The 24,873-nt window shown below is 39.8% G+C and overlaps 1 protein-coding gene across 2 annotated transcripts in view; it reads right to left on the reverse strand.

Moving 5' to 3' along the window:
- Positions 1–3,258: 3,258 nt before the first annotated feature.
- LOC147571022 (transport and Golgi organization protein 1 homolog) overlaps positions 3,259–24,873 on the reverse strand; it is a 131,740-nt gene continuing 110,125 nt past the window's right edge. Inside the window, exons 6-7 of one of the 2 annotated variants that reach the window (XR_015247761.1) lie at positions 4,236–4,370; positions 3,259–3,307 (exon numbers count right to left, since the gene is read on the reverse strand). Coding sequence is in view for 1 of the 2 variants with exons in the window: in XM_086696682.1 (XP_086552808.1) it covers positions 4,344–4,370 (27 nt within the window). In the remaining variant the exon portion in view is untranslated. Of the gene's footprint in view, positions 3,308–4,182; positions 4,371–24,873 lie in introns of those variants that run through there. The other variant, XM_086696682.1, reaches the window with a different exon arrangement.

Consider the following 24,873-nt stretch of genomic DNA (forward strand, 5'->3'; position numbering starts at 1 on the left):
TTTAAGTAATCTCTTCACCCAACATGGGCCTCGAACTCACCTGAGATCAAGAACCCTGAGATCAAGAGTCACATGCTCTACCAACTGAGCCAGCCAGGTGCCTCAACATATGAGTGTCTTACAAGAGGCTCTTATTTTGTGCGAATAGCCTTGATGAAGGACTAAGATATAACCTGGGAAAATAAATTCACACATACAGCTTCCAGCTCCATTATCGATGCCTGCATCAAGTGCATCTCTGGCAGCACGATGTGATCTTAGCCTATTACCACTGCCAAGTGTTTCATGAAATAAATGAACAAGTACAATTTTCAGCTAGTACCAGGGGGGCACTTCCTTTGTCTTCTCCCATTTGATTGCTGGGAGCTTTCGTCTCTTATCCGATGTCAAAGAGAGAGACCTTACTGGGGTAGAGACGGAGCTAGAAAGAACGGAAGGAGAATGCCACCAATGTCTGCTTCCAAAAGAACACCTGTAGGGTGGAGGCAGGGGACATAGCTTAGTTTACTAAAATGTCTAATCTGGTATTTCAGAGAGGTCTGACAGATAAAGGTCATTCACATCCTATTAAAAAGGCATTACTAAGTGAGTGGGAATTTATATAAAATATTGGCTTAGGTTGGTCATCAGTCCTAGTTTGGGTTATTGCCCTGATTTTTCACCTCACACCACGTCTTCATATGTATTTTAATGAGAAGTTGTGCCAGTGTGAAACCAAGGCTGCTGATCAAATGCTGTTCTCAGTCTGAAGCCACAAGGGAAGACTTTAACTAAGTACTTACCCAAATGATGATGAATGTCATGTTAGTAGAGTCTGAAATGCAAAGATCTTACAGTGTGAGAGCAGAAAATCCTCTTTTTTTTTTTTTTTAATTAAACAAGGATCTCCATTTCACTGCGCTTACTGTTTTCCTTTTGTTGGAGAAAAAAAAATAAAATTCTATCTATAGTGGATCCAATAGTACTTTTAAAATGAAAGAAATCTCATATTTGTTTTGTATTTTATCACACTGCAGCCCTTCTATAAAATTGGAAATGATGATGACACTTTTAGAATTTATTGGGATAATAAAATGGTGATATTATTTTATAACAGTGTTACTCATTTCTCTTCTATTAATGCTTTTCATCCTTATTTCTCATTCTCTAGAGGAGACAGAGGATGACTCCGGCAACTTACATTTTAAGGAATTTATTGGTACATAGTTTAAGAAAAATGGTCAACATTTCTTTCTTCTTTCCATGATGTTATATAATCACATTGGACTATTCTTGTTCATGGACTTTTTCCAGTGGTGAATGTTGCATTTCACAGAGTAGAGTCCAATTTTATTTGAAAATTTCATGATTTTAATAAAAACCCCATTTTTAAATGCTTATTTTGCAGTCAGGAACAAAGAGAGCCTGTGACAGGCAAAACAGACTTTTGCTGAGTGTGTATGAAAGCTGGTAGGATTGCACATGCTACTAACATAAGAGCTTCTTAAAGGAGGCTTTTTTTTTTTAATATAACAAGCAGTCTCCAAAAAAGTATTCAGTGCCATGGTTAGAATAACAGCATTTACACTTGTCAAGGGAAATAAAGAATCATCAGGCTGCTATTTTCCACATTATGCAGCATCGATTTAGTACAGACTGCCATGGAACATTCTCCATACACTTACTATGTAAAAATGTAAATCCCTAATTTAATAATTTTCCTCCAGGCTCCTCCCACCCTCAATTTGTCTTCATTTCTCCAATTCTTTGTAGGAAATTAGGGACCTCATTATTCATGGGTCGGGAAGAATTCAATGAATCATGGAAAAAAGGTAATTTATGAAGGCAAGTCGCTTTCTCATCTCCAATGTGCATAAATAATCATAATTTTATTGTCATGATACAATGACCTGATTTCTATTTATAGCTTTGGCCCTGAGAAAAATTAAGTGCAACATAAATTTCATGTAAAAAGATGAATTTGTGAGTCACTTGTCTGTCAGAGGCGAGCCTTGTTTGGAAGCAACTGAGTATGCCAGTGAATTGTATTGTTTCTTTCTTTTGGAAACAATACAAGCTCAAAGTTATGACATCTACTCCTGCCCTTTGACCAAAAAAAAAAAAAAAAAAAAAATGATTTCAAGAGTGAACACTAAATTATTTCATAGCACAGTTCTTTTTGGTCACTACATCTTGGTTTGACTCTGTATGTTCCTCAAATGTATTATGTATGTGTGTGTATACATGTGTGTTTGTGTGTGTATTCCTCAAAATGTATGTGTATGTGTGTATATACATATGTGTATATATATATATGTACACACATACACACATACTAGGAGCATATAGATTCAAAAATGTACATTTATACATATACATGCACATATATAATACAGGCTACATATGCACCTAAGATGTGTATTGTATATGGATGTATGTATGGATGTGTATACAGAGATTTTTCCCAAAGTGTGTGCATCTAAATTATGTCATGCATCTACAGATACCCTCCTGCCAGAGATGCATCTGATGACATGGTTTTTTGTTGAAGTTTGATAAAGCAATTTGCTTCTTGGTACTATTGGAAGCTACAGCAACAATTCAGTCTGGCTGCCATTTTTGGTCAAACATTCTTTCTCAATTAGCTAAAGATGTTTTTAAGTTGAGGTATAATATATGTGCAGTGATATGCAGTGATATTATGTGCAAATGCTAAGTGTACAGATTAATGAATATTTATATATGTCTACACCTGTGTAACCACTCTCCAGGTCAAGATGCAGAGCATTTCCAGCCACCCGGAAAGCTCCCTTGTGCCTTTCCCCAAGATATAACTAATATTTTTACCTCTTTCACCAAGTATTCGTCTTTCCTGATTCTGAACTCCTTATAAACAGAATCAATAGCCTGAACTCCTGTGTTGGCCTTGCCAAAGGAGCCAACATTAGACTGACTTCTCCTCATTAGCTAAGAATCTTGGATTGCAAACAACAGGAAACTCAATCCAACTTAGCTTAAGAAATATAGACACATTTAATGGCTCACTCACTGTAAAACATCCGGAGGAGCTTTGGTCCAGAGTTGATGGAGTCACGAGTAATCTACCTCTGTGTCGTGTGCCTCCTCTGGGCATTGACCGTGTTCCCAGAATGGCTCACCTCATCTTTCAACAATTGCTGAGGAAGTTCTAGGCCATACATCCTCATGCTTTACTGTCTAGCCAAAAGAAAGTTCTGTCCTCTGGTGGTTTCCATGGAAGAAGGAGATAACTTCTCTCAGTACCTGGAATCAGTGTGCTTTATTTACCTGCCTCTTCTCAAATCAATCACTATAGTAAGAGAAAAGAAGTACATTTATTTGAAAGCTATGGAAGCCCATCCCCAGAAAGATGAAGTCAGTCGTACCTAAACCTCATGACTACAAATGTGGAGTGCTCATTCTTTAGAGGAAAACTGGATATGGTTGCTGGAGGAAAACAAACAAATAGCCACAACAAAAAAGTCTAGCTTATAGTAGCCACTTGAAATATCAGTATCTTTCTCTAAAATGAGAAATCCTCTCATGATGTTCACTTCTGGGATCACCACGCTGGTAAACAGCATGAAGCCTCTCTCTGATCAAATAATTGCATGGGTGACTGTCATGGGGGAAATACTCAATTCAGTCAAACCACAATGAAAGCCTGCTTCCCAGAGATTGTCAATCTCAATAAACATCATTTGATGCTTTGAGGCATTTTGTAGTCTAATGGTGCTGAATTGGCCAAAGAGAATGTATCCAAAGAGGAATGAAAGCTGCACTAAAGAACAAATAGCCTGTAGAGGGGGAAAAAATGTGAGTTCAGATTTTTGTATGCCAGGCTGAGATTCTGACAATCAAATGCTAAAGGTGAAAATGCTAGCCTTCAACTTCCATAAATAAGCCATGGCTCCAGGGAAGACCTGGGTGCCTGGATCCAAGGAAGCCATATTTTCCAATCAGTATTTGTCTCGCATAAAGATCCCTCACTGAGTTGTTTTCTTATAAAGTGGAATTCATTTTGGTGCAAAGATTTGAACACTTAAAAGGCACACATACAACAGTAAATGGCACTCTTTGGAGACGTTGACCGATTCAGTGTGTAACAGAATAGGATTTTGACATATCCCAAATACCTAAATATCAGCATGAGCTATAAAAACATTAGAGAGATCAGAGGTGATGTTATGTCTCTAAATATCTTTACTTATCAACAAGCAGGAACATAGGCCTTTTACCTGAGGCATTTTTCTTTTCAAGTTTTCATGGTGGGATTTTATGGTAGCAACCCCTCATGTTTTCTTCTTGCCAGCAGCAGTTTTATTTATAGTCCAGCCCATTCTATCTCACTTCTTCTTAAAAGATGTCAGGACCTAAAGGAAGAAAATGGATTAGATCGGAGAAACTCAAGAGCTGGCTTAATGGAACCTCTGCCTTTTCCCTGTCTAATGCTCTTCACCCCCTTTATAATATGTGCACTACACAGCCTCAAACAGCTGTGAAAATGGGAAATGTTGAAAAAACTTGATCCAGCCATCCATCGAATAAGTCAGCAAACTTATAATAACTTTTTTGGACAGATTTTGTAAGTATTGCTCGTTATTGAAACTAGGAAAATATACTAAGTGTAGCTTAAATAAGAACTACCTACAATCCCATAAAGCAGAGAAAACAAATGCTCTTACTAAATATAGCTTTATCCTGCTTTGCTTACTCAACATTATATTGTGAACATTTTCCCAAGTCAAGAGAAAACTCTTCGAAAAAATTATTGACAATTCCATTTATTGGCAACTTAAGAGAAAGAATAAGGATTTTTCCTGTTTCCTGTGTAGATGCTCTTTCAGGGCAACAAAATAGCTATGGTCAGTATGTGAAAGTTGTGGTTTATGGGAACCTTCTAGGTAAAAATATGGAAAGAATGAGAGAATTTTTTAAATTATCATTTTGTACTCCCTAATAAAATAATTGATTCAGTCAAAGGCCTTCAGTAGATGAACCAATTGATGAAAGGTTGGAAAGATCAGGTTTTGGCCACCTGAACTTGCTCTGCCTTTAGTCTGTTAAGAATGAAACAACCAGACATCATGGCCAAGATGGGAGGCAATATGACAAACACAACACCACCCAAAAAATATTCTTACTTTAAAACAAAAAAATCCTGGGGCAGCTGGGTGGCTCAGTCGATTAAGCCCCTGACTTCAGCTCAGGTCATGATCTCATGGTTCAAGAGTTTGAGCCCTGCACTGGGCTCTGTGCTGTAAGCGTGGAGCCCACTTGGGATCCTCTGTCTCCCCTTCTCTGTCCCTCCCCCACTCGCATTCTCCACCCCCCCCAAAACTAAATAAACATTTTAAAAAACCCACAACGAATAGATTGCCTAAATTAAGAGACTGAGAATACTAAGTGTTGGTGAAGAAATGGAACTCCTTCAACTCTCATACCTTATTGGTAGAAATATAAATTAGTCGAATATTTCAAAAAATGGAAAATAGTTTGACAGTTTCTTATAAACTGCAATGTATATTTACCATACAATATAGCAATTTCATTCTTAGGTATTTACCGCCCCCCCCCCCCCAATGAAACATGTGTCCAAATAAGGAGTTGTTCAAGAATGTTCATAACGGGCTTTATCTGTAAGAGCCCCAAATTAGAAGCCACCCAAATGTTCACCAATAGTAATGGATAAACAATTTGTTGTGTATTCACACTACAGAACATTGCTTCACAACTAAAAGAAAGGACTTCTGATATACACAATAACATGGATGAATCTCAAAAACATTAAACTTGTAGAAGAAACCAGGCATAAACAAGAATATATGATTGTATTAAAAGAAGTTCTAGAATTTCCAGAAAATTTGCAACAATTTGCACAGCGATCAGCAATATGTGACAGCCCCATCTCAGTGTACCCACACTGTCACTGAGGCTTATCAGTGTCTAAAGTCCAGTTAATTTATTGGGTAAAAATGGCTTCTCCTTTAATTCACATTTCTTTGTTTCTTAATAAAATAAGATATTTTCATTTTCATGATTTTTTTTTTAATTTTTTTTTCAACGTTTTTTATTTATTTTTGGGACAGAGAGAAACAGAGCATGAACGGGGGAGGGGCAGAGAGAGAGGGAGACACAGCATCGGAAACAGGCTCCGAGCCATCAGCCCAGAGCCTGACGCGGGGCTCGAACTCACGGACTGCGAGATCGTGACCTGGCTGAAGTCGGAAGCTTAACCGACTGCGCCACCCAGGCGCCCCTTGATTTTTTTTTAAATTTGTTTTTTGGTTATTATTTTTCCTTTGGAAATTTTTTTTTTTTAATTTTTTTTTTTCCAACGTTTATTTATTTTTGGGACAGAGAGAGACAGAGCACGAACGGGGGAGGGGCAGAGAGAGAGGGAGACACAGAATCGGAAACAGGCTCCAGGCTCTGAGCCACCAGCCCAGAGCCTGACGCGGGGCTCGAACTCACGGACCGCGAGATCGTGACCTGGCTGAAGTCGGACGCTTAACCGACTGCGCCACCCAGGCGCCCCTGGAAATTATTTTAAAACACTACTTTTCCCCTTATTTTTCTATTACTGCCGTGCTGTTTTCCTTAATGACTTATAACAGTTCTTTCTATGTTAAGGATATAAACACTTTGTAATATTTATGTTATTTTTTCTGTTTGCTTGCCTTTTTATTTCATTTATTTTTTGAAGAGCAGAGCCTTTTTCTGTTATAATAACCAGATTCATTGCTCTCTTCCTTTGAGATTTCTTCCATACTTCTATCTCCCAGGTAGAGAGACAAATATATTTGCCTAAATTTTCTTTAAAAAAAATTTTTTTAATGTTTATTTATTTTTGACAGAGAGAGATAAAGAGACAGAACATGAGGGGGGAGGGGCAGAGAGGGGGAGACACAGAATCTGAAGCAGGCTCCAGGCTCTGAGCTGTCAGCACAGAGCCCGACCTGGGACTCGAACTCACAGACCATGAGATCAGGACCTGAGCCAAAGTGGGATGCTCAACCAACTGAGCCACCCAGGTGCCCCTGCCTAAATTTTCTTGTAATTTTGTGTAATTTAATTTTAAATAAAAATTCACATTCATCTGGATTGACCCTGGTATATGGTGTTAGATACAGAACTTTTTATAATTCATACTTCTTTATAATTTATCATACGCCTGCCATATATTAAGAACTTATAGGGGTGCCTGGGTGGCTCAGTCAGTTAAGCATCCAGCTTTGACTCAGGTCATGATCTCACAGTTCATGAGTTTCAGCCTTGCATCAGGCTCTGTGCTGACAGTGTGGAGCCTGGAGCCTGCTTTGAGTTCTGTGTCTTCCTCTCTCTCTCTCTGCACCTCTCTTGCCCCTGCTCTCTTTCTCTCTCTCTCTCAAAAATAAAGAAACATTAACATTTTTTTTGAAGAAAAGAACTTATATAGTAGGGTCTATCATGGACCACTTGATTGTTACCTACAAAATACGTATCTATGTATCTATTGTTATGTGAGTATCACACAGTTTAAATACTTGTTGCTATATATTTCAATATTTAATATGGCTTAAATTTCTACCTACTTATTTTTGACAAGTTTCTTAGCTTTTACCATCCATTTCAATCTCCAAACACTTGTTGACTATATTCTGTTTGCTACGTATGCTGCTAAAAAGTGGAGATATGTTTTGAGTTTTCATGGAGAACAATGAGTGCTCTAACAGCAGTAAATAACTAAAATAGCTAACACTTGGTGCTTCCTATGGACCAGGCAGTATTTAGGTGTTTTACATACACTTATACACTTAATCAACCCTTCAAACAATCATATAAGGTAGGTACAATTCTACTCTTCTTTATTTATGATAGAAATTGGGCACAGAAAGTAACTTGCCCAAGACTGCACAGCTAGTACGCAGCTGGACCGATATTCAAGACTGGGCAGTTCTAGAAATTAAACCCTCTCACCTCGAAGTTGGGAATGTAAAATGGTGTAACTACTGTGAAAAAGAGTTCAATGGTTCTTCAAGAAGTTAAACATAGAATTTCCATGTGAGTCAGAAATCCCACTCCTAAGTGGATACCCAGAAGTATTGGAAATAGGTTGTCAAACCTATTTGTACATACATACAAGGGAATCCATACAAGGGTATGCATATCCATACAAGGGAATATTCTTCAGTCATAAAAATGAAGTACTAACATAGGCTACAACATGGGGGAACCTGGAAAACATGCCAAGTGAAAGAAGTGAGACACGAACGCCAGTTGCATATTGGTATAATTCCACTTTTAAGAAATATCCAGGATAAATGAACTCTTAGCAGTTACTGGTTTCATGGGTACAGGGTTTCCTTTCAGGGTGTTGAAAATGTTTTGGAACTGGTTAGAGATGATGGTTGCAAAACATTGTGAATGTACTAATTCTACTGAATTGCACATTTTAAGATGGTTAATTTTGTGTCCCATCAACTTTACCTGAATAAAAAGGGAGGGTAGTTTGTTTCTCAAGTTCTTGTTCTTGACCACATGCTGCTATGTAAAATGGAGTGTAGGAAAGCTAAGCTTATCTGATCCTGAGGCTCAGAGCAAGCTTTACAGAGGGGCTGATGCTGGACCTGGGTATGGAAAAATGAATGGGGGTTCACCGGACAGATTGTGTGATTTTGCGTGTGGGGGAGGGTGGAGGAGGAAGGCAGAAGCATCCTAGAAAGTAGAAGAGTTTGTGAAAACGTATAGGCAGAGGAAGTGAAGGTAGTTTGGAGACAAAGTAAAAGGCTTTAGTGAAAGAGGGAAATGTCAGAGAGAAGGTTGACACATGCTATTAATACAACACATCCTTACCAACTGCACATTTTCAAAGGTCAAAGGTTGGAAATTTCAAGAGCTATCTGTGGGTAGCAATATAACTCAGGTTGGTTTAGGGCTGCTATTATTACAGTGGTGTCCAAACATATTTAGCTGAAGCCCAGTATAGAATGATGAACTACTTATGCATACTTGTAGTATTTGAGCCAACTCTCAACAGCTTTGAATACATTTTCTACAAAGGTGTTCACATGGTTCTACACACACACCAATTTATTTTTACTTATTTGTAGCAGACATTATCAGTGCCCTGCACAAATCCCTTTGGCACTGACCATTTCTAATCCAGTTGACCCGACTTCCAAATGCCATCCCTGAGTCTCCTTGCCTGTGGTCTTCCTTGGCCACAAGTGTGCACACTTTCCATTTTTACTGCATGCCAAAAATGCTGGGGAATTACACCCCTCAGAAGCAGCCCTCAACAGATGGCTGTTGGGAGTTGTCTCTCTCCTTAAATAAGTCTGAGGGGCATTTTCAACACACTCTTTGAGAGTCCCAGGTAGAATTCAGCTCAAGATGCTCACGGTGCTAGTTTGCTTGATAACGCATGCTTTAATTACTTCCTTCTGTCCCTTGTCTTACTTCTCCACTCCCCGACTTTTTCTTCAAATCCTTGTCTCAAGGTTTCGATGCTTGGGGAGAAAGCCAATGTAAGATATTCACAGATTTCAATTCAAATGTACTTCCTCAGTACATCATCTAGAGTCTAGTCAGGAAAAGAGAATCCACCCTAGCTATTTCAGATATGGGGATTTAATACAAGGATCTGGTTATCAAGAGAAGAGGGGTGACGCCCAGATATTGGAAGCTGCTTTTCCCTCTGGCTTGAAACCAGTATCCTACCCTGGCATGCAGACAAATAACAGTCAGGGGAGTCTTCTCTGATCCCAGACAAGGTAACAACCTCTTAGTACCTGCTTTAGTGTGACTTTTATTTTAGTGAATGTTTGATTCACGTCTCTCTTCTCCACTACGTTACAAATCCAAGTGAGCGGGAACCATGTATGTGTTTTGCTCACTATTGAACCCCCAGAGGCTAGCACCAGGTCTGACACCGCAGAGGAACTCACTAAACACGTGGTTGAAGGGAAGGGCTGAATCAATGTTGTGCTGCTGCACGCTTTTGCCAGGTGATCCAAGTCAAACGCCTGATTCTCTTCCTAAAACCACATTCAGTGATGTCAGGTTGACAATTGAAAACTAAACATTGCGGGAGTATTTATACCATAGATGTTGGCAAACGCTTAGAAATACTGTTTTGTTTTCTTTATTTTGTTGCTGAACATTTACCGGCATACCGCTTAAGAGAATCCTGTCTCACAACGGAGCACATGCGACGCATCCATTTCCATAGCTCAATCGGGAAGACTTTCACTGAAGGTCTTCGCATCTGGCTGTATTTGTGCAAGGAAAGAAGGACATTTTCACAGACTTTTTCTCCTAGGCATGACTGGCTCCCTGTAACTTCAAGGACGCCTGCTGTGGATTGTTCCTGTTCCATTATTTAACAAGTAACAAGAATCTGAAATAATCAAGTCAGGATATTGCTCACCATGCTCACCGCTTCCGGCATTCATGTACGTGTGAGGTTCTGGCCTCACAGCCTGCTCAGCCACATGGCAGGAGCGAGACGGGCCTCCAGCCAAGCTTTCTTTCAAACCTCTGCAAGTCTGGGCACATGCTGGTATGTCTGTAATCTTTCCCCAGATTCAATATTTGAATATGAATTTATTTGGGGGCATAGGGAAGTAAAGGCTTTCCATGAGATGCTCAGCGTCCACCCTATAGCCTTACCTAAACAACAAGGCACGCTGCAGAGAAAATAGTAACTTCACCTACAAAAAGAAGATCAAAATTACTCTTATGGAAGAGGAAAGTTTGTGAGCATCTCCCAAGATTGCTCTTTGACCCAGTCATTACAGTTAGGTTATGGAGAATATTTTGCAATGGGAGGAAATGGTTGACTATATATTAATTTATTTTATTAAACATTTTCAATATTTATTTATTTATTTATAGAGAGAGAGAGAGCGAGAGAGAGCACACGTTAGCCGGGGATAGGCAGAGAGAGAGAGAAGAGAGAGAATCCCAAGCAGCCTCCGCATTGTCAGCACAGAGCCCAACGTGGTGCTTGAACTAACTAACCGTGAGATCATGAGCTGAGCTGAAATCAAGTGTCAGACCCTTAACTGATTGAGCCACCCGGGCACCCCAAATATATATTGAACTTAAAAACTTGTACCTTTTTCCTTTTTCAATCCTATTTCCAAACTGAAAATATACACATGCATTTTTCTCTTGCAATCTCTGTGTATGGTAGCATTGCAGGCGATTTTCATGCTCCTTTTTTTTTGGTATTATGAAGTATATGTATATTGGTCATAAAAATATTGTAAATTAAAATGCAGCAGTTTTTTCTTTAGTACCCACTTTCACTCCATGAAAAATTAGAAGGGGAGTCACAAGTGTGGTCTATTTTATCTCTGTCTTCAGAGGTGAGCACATATTAAAGTCTGGGCCAATCATAGAACCCCATCCTCCTAACCTCACTAATTCTTCCAGGGATATGCGTGTGAGCCCTGGAAACATTAATCAAAGTTCTTTCATGTGACTGACAAATGAATGTTAGGAGAGAGAAAGCATGTCTCTGTCTTTGAATTATAGACTGTACAGATATAGATTTGGGCTGCTAGAAGTTTTCCTCCCTCACTTGTGGAAGGAATCTTTATAGAAATAAAGCCAAAATGCCACGAGAAGAGAAATGAGGTCTGACCGGTGGTCGTATCTGGCGATATTGTTTGATCTCCTGGAATCGCCTGTTCCTGAAGCCAAACCCATCACTGGACTTATAGTTAGTTACCTAAGCCTATGAACTAACTTGTGAGTACTTTTTATTTTGTTTTGAAATGTTTGTTTATTTATTTTTGACAGAGAGAGAAAGAGAATCTCAGGCTGAGCTGGATCCCATGACTGTGAGATCATGACTTAAGCCGAAATCAAGAGTCTGATGCTTAACTAAGCCACCCACGTCCCCCTAACTTGTGGTTTAAGTTAGCTCAGCTAGATTTTCTCATTAGTAATTGAATGCCATTTTTACTAAAAACAAAAACAGAAAGATTGTGTTATGGCCAAAGATTAAATTAGAGGAACTCTTAGTTTATCTCTAAAAGTCATGGTAATTTTAACTGAGCCTTGATTTTCATGTGAGCATACAAAAGCAATCTCTTATCACCAAATCTTGAATCCCAAACGACAAATCAGTTACTGGGTATCAATTTGCTCTAGTTGGTAAGTGCTGGGACACCCAGAGATGAATATGAAGATTTCTATCTTCTTGGGACTTTTAATTCAGTGGAATGTTGGGACAAAAAGGATGAGGAGAGAGAGACAGAAAGAGAGACAGAGAAGGCACTCTATAGTAGTGGAAGGCAGGAGATTTACATGATAATTCTACCTTTGAGCTAATTTAAGTAAGTGCCTTTTTTTTTTTTTTTTTTTTTTGGTCTGTCTCTTTTTCTGTCTCCAAAATATAAAGGAGTTTACTACTTCTCAGAGGACAGTCTAGGGGAACTGTAAGTTTCCTACAAGCCTTGTAGGGGGTCTAGGAGCTTGAAACTATTTTCCTAGTAATTTTTAAAATTTATTTTGAGAGAAAGAGCACATGAGCAGGGTATGGCCAGAAGGAGGGAGAGAGAGAGAGGGAGAAAGAGAGAGAGAGAGAGACAGAAAGAGAGAGAATCCCAGGCAGGCTCCGTGCTGTTAGTGCAGAGCCCTACCAAGGACTCAATGTCACTAACTCCGAGATCATGAGTTGAGCTGTAATCAAGAGTCTGACACTTAACCAACTGAGCCACCCAGAAAAGCTCTGATTTTCACAGTAATTTTAAAACACATTTGTCTTTTACAGTCATTCCCTCACAAATAGTTCTCCAAACTACAGGACAAGTGTTGACATCATCACTTTAATGGATAATTGAATATATGCTTGAATATTCCTGTGGTGCCTGCACCTGTCAGAGGTAGTAAGTTTAAGGTATAAGTATGTATCTTTCCAGAGATGAACTCACACTTTTTCAATACTTCTACTGTACCCTCACAATCATAATCTCATTGACGTCCAACAAATATTGAAATCCATGAATTTTTCTTGTATACACACAAAGACACAACTAAATGGGAGTATACCTTATTGTCTCATTTTGCAATATTATACTTTTTTTTCAAAAAACTCCATTTAAGGTTTATCAAAATTATTTTAGGATTTATATTTTATTCTCAAATGAAAAAAAGATATTCTCTTTATATTTAAAGATGGTTCATTGGCTTATAACAGGAAGATTAAAATGGCTTGCTTAAATGTTGAAGATGTTGAAAGAGAAAACAGATACCTCAGAGAATTCTGTCTCACGGAAGGGAAGGATAGATGGCGAAAAACAAAACAGGCAAAGCTGAAAATAACAAATATATAATGTGAGCCATCGTTATAGATGCTAACAATTACCTTACTGGTCTGTGCAACAGAATATTTTCAAATATTATTGTGTGCAAAATTGTGGTATCAATTGAGATACCATTGAGAGTCATCATTAAAAGTTTAAAGAAAAAAAGAATTGAGTATTTTAACCACAGATGTGATAAACTCTTTAAAAGTCAAAAGTTGTTCGATACAGATTTGCAAGCTAGAAACAAAGCAGCTACTGATGCATCTCACAGGTTAAATATTTCATTGGTTTGAGAAGCACACAGAAGAGCTCCTAAACTAATAAATCCTGTACTGTTGACATTGCTGAATGCCTGCTGCATGAAAAGTCAGTCAAAAGGACAACAACAGTGGCATTTTCCGGAGATAACAGTAATTCATGGATTTGAATATTTCGCTGCAAATATAAAGAACGCATTAATTTCTCCCTTGCAAAACTGTACTTACAGTTTGCAAATTTGAGTGAATAATTTTTTTAACATTTATTTATTTTTGAGAGACAGAGGCAGAGCATGAGCAGGGGAGGGGCAGAGAGAGAGAGAGAGAGAGGGAGACACAGAATCCAAAGCAGGCTCCAGGCTCTGAGCTATCCACACAGAGCCTGACACAGGGCCTGAACCCATGAACTATGAGATCATGACAGCCAAAGTTGGACACTCAACCGACTTAGCCATCCAGGCGCCCTGCAAATCTGAGTGAATCTAAAGATGACCTGGACTTGCTGGTTTGCTTGCATGCCCCTATCAGCATCGATTCACTATCCCATAGAATCTTTTTCCGTGAATCCTCAGCAACAGATTAAAAAAAAAAGTGCTGAAACACTCAAATTTTGAATAATGTTTTGCACTTCATGATTTAGTCGTGGAACAATGGTTTTGACATTTGCCATGTCTAGTGCAAAAGCAACTTTGGGCCAAACTGCTGGGCTGTAGCATAGATCCAGGCAGTGGTATGGAATTTCTAGCCATCGTTCTGTTTTTCACTGATAGGCACTCACAGGGACAAATAATCATTTGAAAATAAAAGTAAAAATAAATGCCGGTTTCATGAAGAGTGTCCTTGATGAACCAAATTATTAATTTTACTGAATAACAGCCCTCGGTTTTCTGTGTGACAAAATGGAAAGCATCCAGGAAGCATTTTTGCTGAATTTTGAAGTAACTCTGGCTGTCTTGAGGAACAGTGCTTGTGGACAACTGGGTTAAGAGCTAAACTAACCGCTTTTTTTCATAGGGTGGGATCTCCATTTGAAAAACTACCTACAGACAAACTATGGTTATTCAGTTTTGGATATTTGGAAGACAGTTTCTTCAAAATGAGCAAAGGGAGACCATCACTTTGAGGAAAACAACTGACAGCATGTGTTACCAACTGCAGAATTTGAAGTCTCATGTACAGATGGGAACTGTGGAAAATTTTATAAGCACCTCCGTGAGCATGACATGATGAGTTTTTCTAATGAGGTTGGTGGGAATATTGACATATGTGATTTGTGATATTTCAACGGAATGTGCGACATTTGGAAGATCCGTACAACTCAGGGAACCAGTATCTTCCAAATGCTTGATCCATGATGTTACGAAATCACTCATGGCTAAAGGAACTGTTCAAAGTTCACGTTAGACCAATTTTAATGAAATGGAATATAAAAACCTTATTGATCAGGTTCCAGATTCCTCATTGAAACTGATCTTTAAGAAACTACCTTTTGTCTTCCCCTGGTGATAGCGGAGAGAGAGAGAGAGCAACCTCGGTAGCCCAAGATCATTTTAAACTTTTTCTTGGATCATGCTTGCTAAATCCCATTACAAAAACCAATCACAGAGCAGAGCCTAAAGTCAGAGTGGAGGAAGGAGCAGGGACACAACACAGACGACAAAGAGAAAAGCGTGGCTATTGGAGGTGGTGGTGCATCAAGACCAGTTTTGCAATCAGCTGCACAATAATGATCATGGAGCCTGTCACTTTGTGCTAAGTGGTTTGCATAAATTAGACCAAATCCTGAAAATTAGTGTGGGTATTTGTGTAAATAAGGATCCTTGACTGCAAGGGAATCTTCACAAAAACTAGTACAAGCAAAAGTGTATCCCTTCAATCACTTTGCTGGGAGGTGAACCAGTCAGGGCTGTCTAGCACGTCCAAGTTAAGGCATGACTGGACCATAGGTCCAGGGGTCTTTGAAACTCTGTCCACAGCATTCAGTTTGGGTTTCCTCAGAAAGCTGGATCCATTCTGCAGATGACGTTTTCTCCGAAGCCAGAAGAGTTGTCTCACGGCAACTTGATCCTCTGAGTCTGCAATCCTGGAGGAAGATGGGGTATGTCTCCCAATCAATTTGTTCCCAAAGTCCCCAGGAGGCTCTCATTGGCCTGACATAGATTATTTCTTTATGCCTGAAAAGGAGTCCTGAAGCCAAGAGGGTTTGAGAACTGCTGAATGAGGCCATTGCTAAGGCACCTTCAGTTCTAAAATGCTTAAGTTATTCTTATATTATTTTTTTATCTCCTGGTTGCAATGTAGTGGACTGCACATTTAGAAATATCAGCATCTAATCATTACAGTATACTTTATTTCTCATATCTCACGAAATGCCTCACTCACGAGCTGGGACAACTACATGTTAAGTACCCAGGACCACTTGGAAGCTGGCTAAGCAGGAGGCTGGATGGACCAAGCAGACCCCACAGTTCTTCTAACCTTGTCCTCTTCCTAAAACAAAAGAGCAAAACTAGATTTATGTTCTAAGAAAACTGCTTTGCCAGTAGAATCACCTCTTTGGTAGGAAATCTAAATTCACCAATTGGTCTTATTATGTGCACTGAGATCATCTCTCATGTTCTCCATACCAAAAGGAAATCCCAGCTTAAGGAGGGTCAGTAGGTTCATCTTTTATGCCAGATCCAGGCAATTGTTGGGAGTTGCCAGGGTGGTCAGACTGTGAAGGGTCTTGAGGCGAGGGAGAAATTGGTGTCAACAAAAATGTCTTCCATGGATACAGAAGAGAGGAATGGCATGTATATGCCATTCCTAACTCAGCTTGTTTTTGCCTTCAGTATCCAGACATCTTTATATAAGAAACATCACTGAAAGAGGTGTAAGCATTTTGTGAGTTAGAGGAAAATGCACAAAATACGATTTAATAATTTAAGTAGAAATAAGCAGTACCTACTGAACTAATTTTATAAACTCAAACCAAAGAGTCACAAATGTCTCATTCATTCATTTGTTCATTCATTTTATAAACACTGATTTTTAATTTATTTATTATTTTTAAACATATAATTTATTGTCAAATTGGTTTCCATACAACACCCAGTGCTCATCCCAACAGGTGCGCTCCTCAATGCCCATCACCCACTTTCCCCTCTCCCCCACCCCCCATCAACCCTTAGTTTGCTCTCAGTGTTTAAGAGTCTCTTGTGGTTTGTCTCCTTCCCTCTTTATAACTTTTTTTCCCGCCTTCCCCTCCACCCTGGTCTTCTGTTAACTTTCTCAGGATCCACCTATGAGTGAAAACATATGATATCTGTCTTTCTCTAATTGACTTATTTCATTTAGTATAATACACTCCAGTTCCATCCATGTTGCTGCAAATAGCATGATTGCATTCTTTCTCATTGCCAAGTAGTATTCCATTGTATATATAAACCACATCTTCTTTATCCATTCGTCAGTTGATGGACATTCAGGCTCTTTCCATAATTTGGCTCTTGTTGAAAGTGCTCCTCTAAACACTGGGGTACAAGTGCCCCTATGCATCAGCACTCCTGTATCTCTTGGGTAAATTCCTAGCAGTGCTATTGCTTCGTCATAGGGTAGGTCTATTTTTAACTTTTTGAGGAACCTCCACACTGTTTTCCAGAGTAGCTGCACCAGTTTGCATTCCCACCAACAGTGCAAGAGGGTTCCCGTTTCTCCACAACCTCGCCAGCATCTATAGTCTCCTGATTTGTTCATTTTAGCCACTCTGACTGGTGTGAGGTGGTATCTGAGTGTGGTTTTGATTTGTATTTCCCTGATGATGAGTGAGGTTGAGCATCTTTTCATGTGCCTGTTGGCCATCTGGACGTCTTCTTTAGAAAAGTGTCTATTCATGTTTTCTGCCCATTTCTTCACTGGATTATTTGTTTTTCGGGTGTGGAGTTTGGTGAACTCTTTATAGATTTTGGATACTAGCCCTTTGTCTGATGTGTCATTTGCAAATATCTTTTCCCATTCCGTTGGTTGCCTTTTAGTTTTGTTGATTGTTTCCTTTGCAGTGCAGAAGCTTTTGATCTTGATGAGGTCCCAATAGTTCATTTTTGCTTTTAATTCCCTTGCCTCTGGAGATGTGTCCAGTAAGAAATTTCTGCGGCTGAGGTCAGAGAGGTTTTTTCCTGCTTTCTCCTCTAGGGTTTTGATGGTTTCCTGTCGCACATTCAGGTCCTTTATCCATTTTGAGTTTATTTTTGTGAATGGTGTGAGAAAGTGGTCTAGTTTCAATCTTCTGCATGTTGCTGTCTAGTTCTCCCAGCAACATTTGTTGAAGAGACTGTCTTTTTTCCATTGGATATTCTTTCCCGCTTTGTCAAAGATTAGTTGGCCATACTTTCGTGGGTCCAATTCTGGAGTCTCTATTCTATTCCATTGGTCTATGTGTCTGTTTTTGTGCCAATACCATGCTGTCTTGATGATTACAGCTTTGTAGTAGAGGTTAAAGTCTGGGATTGTGATGCCTCCTGCTTTGGTTTTCTTCTTCAATATTACTTTGGCTATTCAGTGTCTTTTGTGTTTCCATACAAATTTTAGGATCACTTGTTTTAGCTTGGAGAAGAATGCTGGTGCAATTTTGATTGGGATTGCATTGAATGTGTAGATTGCTCTGGGTAGGATTGACATTTTAACAATATTTATTATCCCAATCCATGAGCATGGAATGTTTTTCCATTTCTTTGTTATCTTCAATTTCCTTCATAAGCTTTCTATACTTTTCAGCATACAGATCTTTTACATCTTTGGTTAGGTTTACTCCTAAACCTAATTCTTGGTTTGCAATTGTGAATTGGGATTGTGCATTCTTGGTGCAATTGTGAATGGTATCAGTTTCTTTATTTGTCTTTCTGTTGTTTCATTATTGGTGTATAAAGATGCAACTTATTTCTGTACATTAATTTTGTATCCTGCGACTTTGCTGAATTCATGTATCAGTTCTAGCAGACTTTTGGTGGAGTCTATAAGGTTTTCCATGTATAGTATCATGTCATCTGCAAACGGTGAAAACCTGACGCCATCTTTGCCAATTTTGATGCCTTTGATTTCCTTGTGTTGTCTGATTGCTGATGCTAGCACTTCCAGCACTATGTTAAACAACAGTGGTGAGACTGGACATCCCTGTTGTGTTCCTGATCTCAGGGGAAAGCTCTCAGTTTTTCCCCATGGAGGATGATATTAGCTGTGGGCATTTCATAAATGGCTTTGATGATGTTTAAGTATGTTCCTTCTATCCCGACTTTCTCGAGGGTCTTTATTAAGAAAGGATACTAGGGGCACCTGGGTGGCTCAGTCGGTTAAGCGGCCGACTTCGGCTCAGGTCATGATCTCACAGTCTGTGAGTTCGAGCCCCGCGTCGGGCTCTGTGCTGACAGCTCAGAGCCTGGAGCCTGTTTCAGATTCTGTGTCTCCCTCTCTCTGACCCTCCCCCGTTCATGCTCTGTCTCTCTCTGTCTCAAAAATAAATAAATGTTAAAAAATAAATAAATAAATAAATAAATAAATAAATAAATAAAAATAAGAAAGGATACTGTAGGGGCGCCTGGGTGGCGCAGTCGGTTAAGCGTCCGACTTCAGCCAGGTCACGATCTCGCGGTCCGTGAGTTCGAGCCCCGCGTCAGGCTCTGGGCTGATGGCTCGGAGCCTGGAGCCTGTTTCCGATGCTGTGTCTCCCTCTCTCTCTGCCCCTCCCCCGTTCATGCTCTGTTTCTCTCTGTCCCCAAAATAAATAAAATCGTTGAAAAAAAATTAAAAAAAAAAAAAGGATACTGTATTTTTTTAAAAGCTTTTTCTTCCTCTATTGATAGGATCAGATGGTTCTTATCTTTTCTTTTAGTAATGTGATGTATCACATTGATTGATTTGTGAATAGTGAACCAGCCTTGCAGCCCAGGAATGAATCCCACTTGATCATGGTGAATAATTCTTTTTATATACTGTTGAATTCGATTTGCTAGTATCTTGTTGAGAATTTTTACATCCATATTCATCAGGGATATTGGCCTGTAATTCTCTTTTTTTGCTGGGTCTCTGTCTGGTTTGGGAAACAAAGTAGCACTGGCTTCATAGAATGAGCCTGGAAGTTTTCCTTCCCTTTCAGTTTTTTGGAACAGCTTGAGAAGGATAGGTATTATCTCTACTTTAAATGTCTGGTAGAATTCCCCAGGGAAGCCATCTGGTCCTGGACTCTTATTTGTTGGGAGATTTTTGATAACTGAATGAATTTCTTTACTAGTTATGGGTCTGTTAGAATTTTCTATTTCTTCCCATTTGAGTTTTGGAAGTGTGTCGGTGTTTAGGAATTTGTCCATTTCTTCCAGGTTGTCCAGTTTGTTGGCATATGATTTTTCATAGTATTCCCTGATAATTGCTTGTATTTCTGAGGGATTGGTTGTAATAATTTTCATTCATGATTTTATCTATTTGGGTCATCTCCCTTTTCTTTTTGAGAAGCCTGGCTAGAGACTTATCAATTTTGTTTATTTTTTCAAAAAACCAACTCTTGGTTTCATTGATCTGCTCTACTATTTTTTTAGATTCTATATTATTTATGCTCTGATCTTTATTATTTATCTTCTTCTGCTGGGTGTGGGGTGTCTTTGCTGTTCTGCTTCTAGTTCCTTTAGGTGTGCTGTTAGATTTTGTATTTGGGGTTTTTGTTTCTTGAGATAGGCCTGGATTGCAATGTATTTTCCTCTCAGGACTGCCTTTGCTGCATCTCAAGCATTTGGATTGTTGTATTTTCATTTTCATTTGTTTCCATATATTTTTTAATTTCTTCTCTAATTGCCTGGCTGACCCATTCATTCTTTAGTAGGGTGTTCTTTAACCTCCATGCTTTTGGAGGTTTTCTAGACTTTTTCCTGTGGTTGATTTCAAGCTTCATAGCATTGTGGTCTGAAAGTGTGCATGGTATGATCTCAATTCTTTCATACTTAGGAAGGGCTGTTTTGTGACCCAGTATGTGATCTATCTTGGACAATGTTCCTTGTACACTCAAGAAGAAAGTGTATTCTGTTGCTTTGGGATGCAGAGTTCTAAATATATCTGTCAAGTCCATCTGATCCAATGTATCATTCAGGGCCCTTGTTTCTTTATTGATCCTGTGTCTAGATGATCAATCCATTGTTGTAAGTGGAGTATTAAAGTCTCCTGCAATACCGCATTCTTATCAATAAGGTTGCTTATGTTTGTAATTGTTTTATATATGTGGGGGCTCCCATATTTGGTGCATAGACATTTATAATTGTTAGCTCTTCCTGATGAATAGACCCTGTAATTATTATATAATTCCCTTTTCCAGCTCTTGTTACAGCCTTTCATTTAAAGTCTAGTTGTCTAAGTATGGTTACTCCAGCTTTCTTTTAACTTCCAGTAGCATGATAGCTAGTTCTCCATCCCCTCACTTTCAATCTGAAGGTGTCCTGAGGTCTAAAATGAGTCTCTTGTAGAAAATAGATGGGTCCTCCTTTTTTTTAATCCATTCTGATACCCTATGTCTTTTGGTTGGAGCATTTAGTCCAGTTACATTCCAGTGTTATTGAAAGATATGGGTTTAGAGTCATTGTGATGTCTGTAGGTTTCATGCTTGTAGCGATGTCTCTGGTACTTTGTGGTCCTTGCAACATTTCACTCACAGGGTCCCCCTTAGGATCTCTTGTAGGCCTGGTTTAGTGGTGATGAATTCCTTCAATTTTTGTTTGTTTGGGAAAACCTTTATCTCTCCTTCTATTCTGAATGACAGACTTGCCAGGTAAAGGATTCTTGGTTGCATATTTTTTCTGTTCATCACATTAAAGATTTCCTGCCATTCCTTTCTGGCCTGCCAAGTTTCAGTAGAGAGATCTGCCACTAGTCTTATTGGTCTCCCTTTATATGTTAGAGTGTGTTTATTTCTAGCTGCTTTCAGAAATTTCTCTTTATCCTTGTATTTTGTGAGTTTCACTATGATATGTTGTGCAGAAGATCGATTCAAGTTACGTCTGAAGTGAGTTCTCTGTGCCTCTTGGATTTCAATGCCTGTTTCCTTCCCCAGATCAGGGAATTTCTCAGCTATGATTTGTTCAAGTACACCTTCAGCCCCTTTCTCTTTCTCTCTCTCTCTCTCTCTCTCTCTCTCTTCTTCTGGAATTCCTATGATATGGATATTGTTCCATTTGATTGAATCACTTAGTTCTCTAAGTCTCCCTTTGTTCTCCTGGATTTTTTTATCTCTTTTTCTCAGCTTCCTCTTTTTCCATAATTTTATCTTCTAATTCACCAATTCTCCCCTCTGCCTCTTCAATCTGCATTGTGGCCACCTCCATTTTATTTTGCATTTCATTTACAGCATTTTTTTAATTCATCATGAAAATTTTTTAGCCCCTTGATCTCTGTAGCAATAGATTCTCTGCTGTCCTCTTTGCTTTTTTCAAGACCAGCAATTAATTTGATGACTATTATTCTAAATCCTTCCTCAGTTATATTGCTGAATATAGCGGTTTTGATCAATTCATTAACTGTCGCTACTTCCTGGAATTTCTTTTGAGTTGAATTTTTCTCTTTCGCCATTTTGTCTAGTTTTCTGTCCCTTATGTGTTTTAAAAGCTTGTTGTGTGCTCTGCACCTGTGAGCACTGCTATATTAAAGGAGGATCATACACTGTCCAGGGCCTGGCCCTTCAGGAGGTGTTTTTTCGGAGATTGTTACTTGCTCTTTATTGTTGTGACTTTGGTTATTTTATTACCCTACTTGTAGTGATATTTTGGACCCTCCACCAGATGTGCTTTGATTTGCTCCTTGGAGTAGCCCTGTAAAGGAAAACAGATAGACAAACAGGAGACAAAAACATGCAAACACACAAACAACACAAACAAACAAAAATGAAAAACTGAAGACTAAAACCAAAAACCCAAAAACACCAACTACAAGTAAAGAAGAGGGTGGAGGCAGTGCTGATGGAAGAGCACATACAAAGCGAGAAATGACAGGAGTGGGGGAAGGGGGAGGGAAGAAAAAATAAACATTGACTAGGCAGAGAGACTAAAAGGCTTAATCCAGAGAGAGAGAGAGAGAGAGAGGAAAATAAAGAAGGAGGCGGGGCAAACAAAACGAAGATAAAGTTACCCACACAGAGAAACTATATGGCTTGATTATTCCAGAGAGAGAGAAAGGAGTGTAAAGAAGATGATGTAGAATGTGTATCAAGACAATGGATTAAATATGTCTGTTTAGACAGACCAATAACCAGAGTAACCAGCCTAGGGGAGGAAAGAGATAAGGAGGAGAAATGGGGGCGGGGAGAATATATCTATATATCCAGAATTGACCTAGATTTAATCCAGACAATGCTGCATCCCTCGTCGGGAGGGGCTTTCCACAGGGTGTGAGCCGCTCGGGTAGTTACGCAGTTACCCAGTGCAAAGGGGCGTGATTTGGTGTAGTCTGGACCCACCTCCACTGTGGGCCCCGGGAGTAATCCCTGAGGCCCCGCTTTGGTGGTGGTGGTGGTGGGAAATGGTGATCCCCAGTCTCTTCTCCATGGAGCTGGACCGCTGGACTCCATTTGAGTCATCACCATTGCACCGCGGGGGCAGACAGGCGGGTCCTTTTCGTTCCACCAACTCCCCTGACCTGGGCTGGCTAGGATTCAAAGTCCCGCTCCATGCACTCTGGCACTGGGGAAGCACCTCTCAGTGGGAGGATATGTGGTCCTGGCTGGCTTTGTCTGTGCCACCACACTACAGGGAGGACTGACTTCTCCTCTTGTGGACCAAGAGCCGCCGCCCTCCCCGCAAGCCCCTGGGGTGGTGGACGGTGGACTCAGGCAGGCTTTGTCTTTTCCCACAGCACTCCAGGGAGACATCTGCCTTTTCCTCCTGCAGACTGCACCCTCACCCAGCCACTGAGCCTAGGGGTGGTGGACACAGGCAGATTTTGTACTATCGCGCAGCTCCAGGAAGGGAACCGCTTTTTCCAACTGCAGACTGAGCCCCTGACCTACCATCACACCCAGGCTGGCTCCCCTCCTCCCCAGGTGTGTGAAGAGGGAGCCGGCTCCAGTCTGAAGAAAGCCCCACAGTTAGAGATCAGATCCCTCTCAGTCTCAGTCCAAGGTCTTTATCCTGTCCAGATAGGGTCCTACAATTCCCTAGCATCTCTTTCTCTTCCCTTTGTCTCTCTGCAGAAGGCGGTCCCTGCCCTCCATGCCCACGCAGCCTTTTTTTTTAAATCTCCCCCGTTTCACAGTTACCCACCTATCTTTTCTCCAGCTTTCCCATTTTCTTCCTAGTAGGTGCAATCTCTTTTCCTCCCAGGCTCTGGTGTTCAAAGTCGTTTGGCTTCTGCACCTCTTTGTTTGAGAGACATGGGAAGTATGGATCCCCCTACTTCTCCAGCATGTTGGCCCAATCATCTATAAACATTGATTAAAAGCCCACCTTAGTCATGCACTGTACCAGGTCCTAGGGAAGACAAGACATATAAAATTTGCTTCACGTCCCCGGACACCATACACTCTAAACTCAAAAAGCCTAAAACTTTATTTTCTGTAAAAAAGCCTTGACCTTAGGTAAGTTTTGAAGGGCATGTTTTATGTTATTACCGCTAAACAATGAGGCTGACCCAATAGAATTAGTATTATAGAATTATTTAACCCAAAGGCAACCTTTTAATACCCAGAAGAGCTTTTTATTCAAAGACTCTACATACATTTGCCACAGGCTCTCAAGGAAATTATATGCAACATTCAATTACCTTTGTAGGTACAAATTATCCATTGCTGTCTTCTCTAATGAGAATAGGGCTTATAACCTCTACTTGCCTGAAATAACACCCATAATACACTATAGTAGACATGTAGCTGGATGGGTTAACATCAGCTCATAAACTCTGATGGCTTTTATTCTTCTGTTTTGACATGTCTCATGGCTGTGTGGTACAAACAGATGGAATAACCGTGGTAGTCTTCACAAGCTTGTGTAATATGTGGTGGGTAGTTTCTGCACCGTAATTAGTATTTTGGATCCTCACTCATTGATTTGGCAAAGAAAAAACAGTCGCCCATATTTGACAGTTGCAGTCCCGACTGGCCAAGCTAATTATGTTGAACGGGAACATTTGTTCCCCAAAGTCTCTGCTGGTGACATAGGCCGTGATGAAGCTTTTATCTCCCCAGTCATGGTTGTTCCATGGCATGCATCTTGAAGAAACCCTTTGGAAAACAGTGAACATGCACAATATAATCCTTCCAGCTTCTCCTCCCTGGAGCCAGCTCTGTTCGTCTGCAGACTACTGTTTAGCAACCACGG

Source organism: Puma concolor, unplaced genomic scaffold (genome assembly GCF_028749965.1).
Source record: "Puma concolor isolate L17-30 unplaced genomic scaffold, mPumCon1.1.hap2 unalloc_scaffold_7, whole genome shotgun sequence".
In the NCBI taxonomy this organism is placed as follows: Eukaryota; Metazoa; Chordata; class Mammalia; order Carnivora; family Felidae; genus Puma; species Puma concolor.